Source organism: Vigna unguiculata, chromosome 3 (assembly GCF_037176805.1).
Source record: "Vigna unguiculata cultivar grain cowpea cultivar isolate G323 ecotype 2 chromosome 3, ASM3717680v1, whole genome shotgun sequence".
NCBI classification, from domain to species: Eukaryota; Viridiplantae; Streptophyta; class Magnoliopsida; order Fabales; family Fabaceae; genus Vigna; species Vigna unguiculata.
Window position 1 is genome coordinate 59,688,992 of NC_140794.1, and position 10,405 is coordinate 59,699,396.

Here is a 10,405-nt window from a genome sequence, read left to right on the forward strand (position 1 = left end):
GTCCCCATATATGTTTTTTGTTTCAATTTAGAACCTAATTGAAGCATTTTTTTAAAAATTGGATGTAATTAACACTTTTTTAAAAGCGTGTACCAAATTGACACACCTATACCAAAATGGGTAGCATCCGAGTAATTAAACCTATTTTAGAAACTTGGGTTGTGCGTGTAAAATTGAAAACACTTGGTGAAAGATAAACTTTACACGCTTCAGTAAATAAATTTGGTATTTTAGCAAAGGTTACAACAAATGACATCTCCAATGAACCACAGAACATAGCATCTTCTTGTAACAAAATCTATTTTGTTTCAATTCATTTTGAACATATATTTCCATAAACATCATGATACCAAGATCGGCTATTACAATTTAATTAAAATTATAATTAAACATAATATAAAGAGACGATTTAAATGTGATATTTTACATTTTTTTAAATACATTTTTGTTGTACATAATGAAGCGAGAAAAACAATAATCACACAACAAAAATAATTTTTAAAGTTTATTATTCACAATTAAAAACATTTTCTTCAAAATATTTTTATCATTAAAAATTTGCGTGTGAACTTAACAAATTGCTATGAACAAGAAGCCCAAAACCTGTTTCTCGTCGGCCCTGTGTAATGGATCCGAAAATAAACAACGGCCCATATAAATACCTAGGAAAAGGTTTTGGGATTCCGAACATCTCTTTCTCCGTCGTGGTTGCACTCACTCACTCCGAGACCAAAACGGCGCCATGCCTACCGTCAGCGTGGGGCGGGATCGCCTGTTTGCGGCTCTAGGAAGAACTTACAGTGAGCTTCCATTTCTCAATCACTTTGTCAAAATATTTATCAAATTTCACTTCGACTTCACTGAATCGACCATTTTGTTGTTTTTTTTTTTTCTTCAGCGCAAGAGGAATTCGAAGACTTGTGCTTCAGTTTCGGGATCGAGCTCGACGACGTCGTAAGTATTTCACCTTCATTGTTATCGTCTAAACATGGAGCTTCAACCACTGCATTTTAAATATAGTAATAATAGGAATTGTTATCAGCATCATCTGATGAATTCAGTGTGATTATATCAGACGACGGAGAAGGCAATTGTAAGGAAAGAAAAGCATTTGGATGAAGAAGAAGCTGATGAGGACGAAGAAGTTATCTACAAGATCGAAGTTCCCGCCAATAGGTACACCGCTGTGACGTCTTTGATTTTTTTTTTGTTGCATTGGGGATTAAAGAAAATGTTTTAATTCTGTGAAGAATGTTATTTAAAAAAAAAATTTCTTTGTCGGTTCTTTGACTCCTCTGGTTGTCTTTACTGAGTGTTTAGTGTGGGTAATTTACTAAATTTATCGATTTTTCTTGCTAATCTTGTTCTTGTATCCGAGATTCATACTCTATTGCATTGCGAAACCGGATTTTTATACTTCAGTGGAAGATTGACAAGAAAATTCAAGCATGTTGATTTTTCAATAGGAATTAATGTTAGCTGGATTATATGTTGTATAAAAAAAGTTACACAAGTCAGAATGAGTGATGTGGTTCACTATTTTCTCATTGCAATTCTCAAATTACTGAATTTTATAATATGCTTGTTTTTAAATAACTTTTCAAAGCATGGAATTACAGCATGTCACCTTTTGTAGTCTGTTCTGTCAGATATATTTCCGTATCGAAAAATTGGTTCTAATTTCCTTTCTTGTTCCATAGATATGACCTCCTCTGCCTTGAAGGGCTTGCTCAAGCCCTCCGTGTTTTCTGTGAGATTCAGGAGATCCCCAATTATAGACTGTCTGACATTAGTAAGAATGAAATGCTGAAAATACATGTGAAGCCGGAGGTAGTCATGTAACGCATGTTGTTTTGTTAGTATGGTTCTTTTGGAAGTTGAAAATGACATGTTTCTTTTCTCTTGAATCATCGAAGACTTCTCTGGTTCGTCCATTTGTTGTATGTGCTGTATTAAGAGATGTAACTTTTGATAAAGCAAGATACAACAGCTTTATCGATCTCCAAGACAAGCTTCACCAAAACATATGTCGGTAATGTGATTTGCTTTCTTCTCTACCAATATTGAGCTGAATACTACTTGTCTCCGAAGTCTAACTAGAACAGGTTTCAAATTTCAATGCAATTCAAGTAATGTGTTTCTTGTTACCAAGTTTGTGATGAACTACTTCCATACATTTTAGGATATAAAAAAAGTCTGTGTTATCAGAAGAGTTTAGTTAATGATATTGTAAGTTTTATTTTGACTCTTTTATTTTGCTAATTTTATAGAAAAATTTCATAGAAAAATTATGATACTCTTTTTCTCCATTAGTTTATCTTTATGGTGCTTTTGGTCATCTCATGTCACGAAATACCTAAATTTTCTGAATGAATTTTCAGTTAAGTAATTTCATTCCTTTCTAATCTATATTTTTCAGGCGAAGAACACTTGTTGCCATCGGAACCCATGATCTCGATAAATTGGAGGGTCCTTTCACCTATGAGGTTTCTTTCATCGAATTGTAGATCATGAAATTTATAGTAATGTGCACTTTGGATAGATAGATAACCTACAAACGTTAGGATTGAGATAGACATCTGGGTACTATGTTTAAAGAAGTAGGAAACCTACAGCTTAGTGCTCACTAGAAGCGGAAGTTTTTGCCTGGCCTCCTTCATTAATTACATCACTGACATATTATTGTGCTCCGACTCAGAACTTATTGGTATCAAAAGGAAGCACAGTGAATCTTGACGTGTTTTACTGCTGTTTATGATCCAAATTGTATCTGAATTTTTCTAAAACCAATTAACGAGAGACCTTAATAGCTGATGACCATTTTCTTGTGTAATTTAATTATATCTATTTATTGTACATCATCTGTAAAGGTAACTTTGCTCATATGTAATTTCCAGGCTTTGCCACCTTCAAGTATAGCTTTTACGCCACTAAAGCAGGTGACATTACACTACAGATAACATCATGTGCTGGACTTCAAATTTTTTATGTCAACTGCCAAACTTATCTTGTCTTCTTTCCCCCTTTTCTTTTTGCATGATAGGAAAGGAACTTCAGGGCTGATGAGTTGATGGAGTTCTACAAAGTGAGTTTTTTGTGTGATATTTTCCTTGTTGTATTTATAAACATTTATTAGGAACCTAGTAGAAGAAGGCTGACTAGTTATTACATGTCTGAATACATGTTGGTTCGTTTGACAGTCAGATTTGAAACTGAAGAAATTCTTGCATATAATTGAGGATTCCCCTGTTTTCCCTGTATTATATGACAGTAAGAGGTATTGTGTTTTCATAGTATCCTTATATTTAGATTTTTAAGGATGTGAAATCTTGGCTCTTTTCTGTGTTAGGCTACAAAAAAGTGCCATCAAAGATGCTATTTTCATTTATCCTGGCATTTAAGATTGGTGAAATTACTCATTTTCTCCCTATACTTCAACAAACTTTACCTTTAGTTCCATGCTTAAAAATTATCGAATTTAGCTGTTAAACATATCTTTTGTAGTATTCTTTAGTCTCTATGTCTCTAGACGGTAGAAACTAAAAGAGATTAAAAATGGTATGCATATTAGGGACTAAAAGGGATTAAAATGGTATTTTGGTAGGGACCAATGGATAACGTTTGGACCACTATAGGGACTAAATGAGTAATTAAGGATTTGAAATCATTTATCAGTCATTTGCATTGCGTTATGCAGTTAGATTTTTGTAGAACTCTATGGGTAGTATATCTTGCTCAGAGTGATAAATATAATTAAAATAAATAAAATCATGTATACATATTATATTTCTGGTCCATTTCACATTTTTTATGGGGATGGCAAACCAGTGAGGCGCCCACCATGTAGGCAGTTCGGAGAGTGTAGATGCATGTAAATTATCCTCAAGTTGCTGTTTCTAGGGGTGGTAAACAGTAACTATAATGTTTGTCCAACTGCCAGTGCTCACCCTCAAATCTGAGGATAAATTCGGCTAGAAGTTAAAAATGTGTGTAGAAAAAGTTCAGTTAGAGAATGTTAAGGGTAACTATTACAATTATGGCATGATAGGAAAAAAAGATTCTCTTGACAGCTTGTCTCAGTTATATTTTGATATCTTATTGGTTTGGATTCTAGTTTATAAAAATTAAACTGACAGGTTTTGAGCATAAAATATACATATATTGAATTCAATGTCAACACATACGTGCACACTAACAATTATATGGATGCATAAACTGAAAACTTTCATGTTTTCTTCAATGAGATGCATTCCCAGTTTCCCGCTAAAATTTGATCAGGTTAACTTGCTGGAATTCTTTTAATAATTGGTCCTTGTAAAATTCTGTTGTTTATGCTTTTTCTGAACAACTAACTGCTGATTCTTGATCAATTTGCTCTAATATTCTACTTACTTGCAGTTGTTGAATTAAACTATATTAATATGCTGGAGTATTTTGACAGAACTGTGTTATCTTTACCCCCAATCATTAATGGTGCTCACTCAGCCATCACTCTGGAGACAAAGAATGTGTTTATTGAATGTACTGCTACTGATCTGACAAAGGCAAAGATTGTTTTAAATACAATGGTAGGGTAGTGAGTTTGTTGTATGTTTTTCCATTTGCATTTTGTAAGCAATGCAATTGTTTTAGATGATGATGGAATATTTCATATTTTCTTAGGTAACAGCCTTCTCAGAATATTGTGCGAACAAATTTGTCATTGAACCAGTTGAAGTGATTTCTTCTGATGGCAAGTCAAACATATACCCCGATTTATCTGTCTACAATATGGAAGTTTCTCTATCTTACATTAATGGATTGATTGGGGTATCATTGGAGGCAGAAGAGGTAATTATTTGCTGCTTCATATTGAGTGACATGTTCCTGCACTTGATCTTAACATATTTACCGTATGATGTAGAATAATTTTGGATGCTTAGCTGCTGATTATGAATGTCTAATTTTGTAGCAATGTTCCTTAATTATTTGAATTCCCGGTTCTAACAGAATTGCTTTCAACATTGTCGTCAATTTGGGTTGATTCTTGATCTTGGTGTGAAATTTGGTAAATGTGGGCTTTGAAATAGAAATGAGTGATTAAATAATTCCTTAAAAATAAGGAATAATTAAAGGTTAAGCTACCAATAGATTTTGACATCATAAATAACTTTTTATAGGTAATTTTGTGTCCATATTTTATTTTTGTGTTCAAAAGATAGCTTAATCTTTCTTCTGTTTCATTTGAGACATTCACATTAGAATAAAAAACTCAAGCAAGACAGACTGTTGGCCTTGTTTTTTTTTCTCTTTTTAGTTTTAATTGTGATTGTAAGTTTCCATATTAATATATCTCAAGGATTTTTTTGTACATGTTATGAAAACATTTTTTACATCTAGTTTGGGTTATTCGTTTGTTCGTGTTAAATTTCCTTAATTTTTATCTTGTTAGTCTTTATGTTGCTGATGCTCATCTCTAGTGCAAGATCAGTGCTCTCCTATATTAGCAATGTCAAGTGAAACAAATATTGTCGAACTTACTGATTCATAATCTTCCCATCTTCCTTCAGGTCACTAAGTTCTTAAATAGGATGCAATTGCATGCCAAGCAGTCTACGTCTGCTAAAAAGCAGTGTAACTTTATAGTGTCTGTACCTCCTTCTAGAAGTGATGTTCTTCACCCATGTGATGTTATGGAGGTATTGATAATGACAGCCTTTCTCATTCCTGAATGCATGTTGGATCTAGTGTGTGGTGTGTATGTTTTACTGACAAGGCGTGGTTTTTTTATCTTCGGTTTTTTCTATCTATAGGATGTGGCAATTGCTTATGGATTCAATAGTATTAAGGATAAAGCTGTAGCAGATAATAAGGGCTCAAAAAGGTTGGCTGGTTCCCTGACTCTACTTCCACTGAACGAGATAAGTGATCTTATCCGAAAAGAGGTATAAAACAAAATAACAGAACATATTATTCTTGTGATTGGAGAAGGTTGATGTTTCATGCATAAATTTCCATAATATGTGTTGATCATTTTGTTATCTTTGATTAAGCTGATCCAATAGAATTAATTATTATTGCATCACATATTCATGAAGGTTACAGTTAATTATTTGAAATCCCTAACTATCTGAATCTACTATTCCTAACTTCTTTTCAGGTTGCATTGATTGGGTTTACAGAGGTCTTGACATTTATACTCTGCTCTAAAAAGGAAAACTTTGCCATGCTTAACCGCAAAGATGATAAATCTAAAGCAGTTATCATCGGAAACCCCAGATCTTCGGACTTTGAGGTTTAAACACTTTATCTTTCTTTTCTATGACACTGTTAAGCTTTATAACTCTATTTATTTAATTGCAATGAAAATATAGGATCTCTTAAAGTGGCCCCTCTTCACATTGTTTCTTTCTTTAGCTGTTTGCATTGTTCTTGTAAGTGGTTTTTAATTCTTTCCTGTCAGCAAACAGTTCCGAGTTCTTGTAGCCTTTACTTATGTGGTTATGTTATTGATTCATTCTTTATTTTCATGATCTTGGTACTGTTGTTTATACATGCCTATTTTTTGTTAATTGGAAGAGGAAACTATACATAGATACCCTAATAATGCTAATTTTAAATAAATGAAATTATAAAATAAAAACATGCTACAGTATGCATACAAGAGGATATCAATGCGGATGCATCCAGCTGGCCATCTAGAAATCAATTCACAAAGCATACTGATTATCGTGGATTATCTTTTCTCATTATATCACTGTTTTATTTTCTTTTTTTTTGTGTACCCTATATTGAATTGGAAACATCAGTATTGATATTCTCCTGTTTTTTTATTTTTTAGCTTAATTTTTTCTTGAAGTCATATACTGTAATTTTTAAATCTTACCTGTATTCAGGCTGTGCGAACTAGTCTTATGCCTGGCATTTTGAAAACTGTTGCTCACAACAAGGATCATCCAAAGCCTATAAAGGTATTATTTTCAGTTCTTCCTTTGGGTGTTTGATGTTTTTATCATAAATCTTTACAACCATATTTTCCTTTTTTGATTTAGTTATATATTTCAATCATACATTTTATTCTATTGTCCAAATCATTATGTTATTTTAACATTGAGCATGCCCTGTTAATGTGATTGTATTTAGAGAAATTGATCTTTTTTATTTGTGATATCATTTTTAAAGAAAACAACAATAAATGGCATATACATAATCGGAACACAGTAAAGAAGCCTTAAACTGGCTTGTAATGTAAATCAAAGCTGCAAATGAAAGGAAAAGTAAAAGTAAAAAGCAATTGGAAGTTGGAACAAAGGATATTTTGCGGTGTCTGGCCACATCTTCAGTGCCCTTATAAACCCTTATTATGGACAGCTGCAGAAAGTACTGTGTAAGCAGTAAGCACTTAAACTATCTCATCCCTTGAATTTGAGTCTTTTCCCCACTCGGTCTGTCTTCCTTTGCCATTATTGAATAATAGGGCCTTTATTAAGTCATTTGACTTTGATTTCCTCCTCCGAAAACTGTAAAATTGTTTGTATTGTACCCTGCCATGATGTTATAACATGTATCCAATTACCTTTTGTTTAAAACTTCCTTTTAGGCGCCAGAGATAATTGTTTATTTAATAATTAATTAGCTTATGCAACTTTTACTGATTTTCATTCAAAAATATTTCAATGCATGGTAGTGTCTTCTGAAGATTCAAACTTTCAAAATTATTGTTTATTCTTCCTCTAGTGTATGCATTTCTATTTTTGTTTTTCTTTTTTTGTGTTGCAAGTTTGTAAGAATACGTATCTATCTTAAATGTGTTTCAGATTTTTGAAGTGGGTGATGTAGCACTTTTGGATGATACTAGAGATGTTGGTGCAAAAAATCTTCGCCAACTTGCTGCTCTGTACTGCGGTGCTAATGCCGGATTTGAGGTATATGACGCTTCATTTGGTTGTTTGGTCTTTCTTTCAATACACAAGTTATTAGTTACTTGATTGACCAGAACTGCGGTACTGCTTAGAATTTAAAGTAATTTTCAACACAAAATCATATCTAAAAGAAATTACTGTTCTTCACTTGCAATCTATTATTCCTAGACATGGTAAAAATAAATTGGATGACTGTATTTCAATATATATGCAGATAATTCACGGCTTGGTCGACAGAGTAATGGAAAAGAACGGTGTTCCCTTTGTTTCACCTGGTGATAAGTCGGGCTATTACATCGAGCGGTCAGATGTAAGTGAATAACACTGCATAGGAGTTGTCTTTTTTATTTTGTCCTATTTTTGCGATATTAATTCTGCTTAAGATAATTTATGTATGACTCATTTTCTCATTGAAGGAACCCGAGTTTCTGGCTGGTAGACAAGCTAGAATCATTTACAAGGGAAAGCATGCTGGCACTTTTGGCATTGTTCATCCCGAGGTACTTTTGATCGCTAAAATTATGTCATCATCGTCTTGTTTTAATGTCCAAATGTTAGTATATAATCATGTCATCGATTGATTGTTTCTTACTGCCAATACATTTATCTGTTCCCCTCACAATTTCTTTTTCCTATGTTTTTCCATACAGTGATATCATTCTTTCAGAACGAAATATTTTGGAGTCATATATAGTACAACTATTAATTGTATTTGTTATATATACTTTCAGGTTCTCAACAACTTCGACATTCCTGATCCATGCTCCTTTGTTGAACTTAACATCGAAAGCTTCTTGTGAAAGATTATTTGTATTAATTAGTAAGTGTCATCCGAAACTTTTTCGTGTTAGTTTGTATTTTTTTCATACTGTGTCACTTACCTCTCTTTCCCGAACTGCTACACCATCTTCTTAGGTAAAATTGTGGCTTGGCTGATATGGATTTTTATGCAGGTCCGCGTTGACCCAATCACTCTTTTGAATACATAGATATTTATCAAACTGGGAATCACGATGCAAACGCTTTCTGCTCCATATATGTCTGGAATTAGAACTACGCTTGCTGGGAAGTGGAATGTAACTTAGGGTGTTTTGTTCATTATATAGATGTATCATTTTTTGCTTAGTTTCGTCGTTATTACATGTTTAGAATATCTGAAGTTACGAATTTGTTAATAGGTATAATCTCTATCATATTAGTTATTTTTGAACACGGTTGATTTTGGTTTTAAATCGAGACTGCAAGGATATTGATTCCTTTGCAAATTTTGTTAATACAAAAGGAGTCTGCTGCTTGGGCTGTGGCAGTTTTTCTTGCTTTTTAGACCATTAGATTATGTTTGATCCATCTATTTGGATGTGGCAAAATTTAGGGTCCTAAAAGGATTTCTCATTATTTGAAAAAAAAAAAATGGAAACTTAGTCTCAATTAATGTGTTGGAATAGAAAATAAATTTAATGTTTATAAACGAGCTAAATTTTACCCTTTTAAAATAAATGCTCACTGTAATTGGTAGAATTAATTGAAAAGCTAAAAATTGAAAACCTAAACTAACAAATTTGATGAAATTATGTTTGAAAGAACAATGTCGTGAAAAGTTATTAAATCAAATCTTAATTCTAGGGAAGTATTTATTTTTAATAATTATCAATTCACATTCATTAATTTAGTTTAAATTTTATTATCTTAGTTTTCTATAAATTAAATTTTAAGTAGTATTTGTGTCGAAGTTTGTTTTTATTAACTTTCAAAACAGTTATCATTTCTCAGTCTAATAAATACTTTATTTAAAGTAATACAATAGTTGGATGAATAAAAATGTATAATTTTAATCAATAAATAAGATTTGAAAATTAGAGTTTTCTATTATTATATGGAGTAAATGGTAAAATACAAGTTTCATGTGAAAAAATTATTTCAATCATTATTTTGAATACCTTCAGGACGAAGTAAAAGTTAAAAAACTACTTTGCAAATACAAGAAATAATTTTTATCCAAATTTAATCTATAATCTAGATGAAAAGGTGTCTATATTTTGTCATATTTCCATAAATTTATATAAATAATCACCGGTCCTATTTGTGAGATTTATATTAAAATATTAACTTTTTTTAAGATAACATAAAAGACATATAGGATCCTGTATTAACATTAACAACGAAATACTATAGAAAAATCACTTCAACCCAACTCTTGCATCCAAATGTCACAGAAATTACATCACGGTCTATTGCAAAACCACTTTTATTATAAAAGGTTAAATATGTTTTTAGTCCTTCAATTTCAGGAAAATTTGGAATTAATTATTTTTTAAATTTTTTATTAATTTAATTTTTAATCTTAAAAAATGCGTAAATTTAGTTTTTTTAACTAAATTTTGTTAAGTTAATCTGTCGTTTCAAGTGCATTTCATGATAATATTTGAATTGTTTACACCGTTTGACACATTCTCGCTTCAATGTTAACTCAAATATTATCATAAAATGTATTTAAAATGTTAAAT

At 31.8% G+C, this 10,405-nt stretch overlaps 1 protein-coding gene across 1 annotated transcript; it reads left to right on the plus strand.

Annotated features, from left to right (window-relative positions):
* The first annotated feature begins 641 nt into the window (after window positions 1-641).
* LOC114178759 (tRNA synthetase beta subunit family protein) lies at window positions 642-9,218 on the plus strand. Its single transcript, XM_028064836.2, has 20 exons — window positions 642-800; window positions 899-954; window positions 1,076-1,176; window positions 1,701-1,830; window positions 1,917-2,032; window positions 2,420-2,486; window positions 2,898-2,939; window positions 3,044-3,085; window positions 3,201-3,277; window positions 4,442-4,568; window positions 4,663-4,830; window positions 5,550-5,678; window positions 5,793-5,924; window positions 6,140-6,274; window positions 6,876-6,950; window positions 7,797-7,904; window positions 8,116-8,211; window positions 8,318-8,401; window positions 8,633-8,721; window positions 8,855-9,218. Exons 1-19 carry the CDS (start codon window positions 743-745, stop codon window positions 8,699-8,701), a joined length of 1,812 nt encoding a protein of 603 aa, XP_027920637.1. The 5' UTR covers window positions 642-742; the 3' UTR covers window positions 8,702-8,721; window positions 8,855-9,218.
* The last annotated feature ends 1,187 nt before the right edge of the window (window positions 9,219-10,405 follow it).

Excerpts from the sequence above, each read along its gene's own strand:
- LOC114178759 (XM_028064836.2), top strand. The coding sequence starts at position 743 with ATGCCTACCGTCAGCGTGGGGCGGGATCGCCTGTTTGCGGCTCTAGGA. Across the intron at positions 1,177-1,700 it reads ATCGAAGTTCCCGCCAATAG|ATATGACCTCCTCTGCCTTG; the intron begins GTACACCGCTGT and ends CTTGTTCCATAG. Across the intron at positions 2,940-3,043 it reads CTTTTACGCCACTAAAGCAG|GAAAGGAACTTCAGGGCTGA; the intron begins GTGACATTACAC and ends TTTGCATGATAG.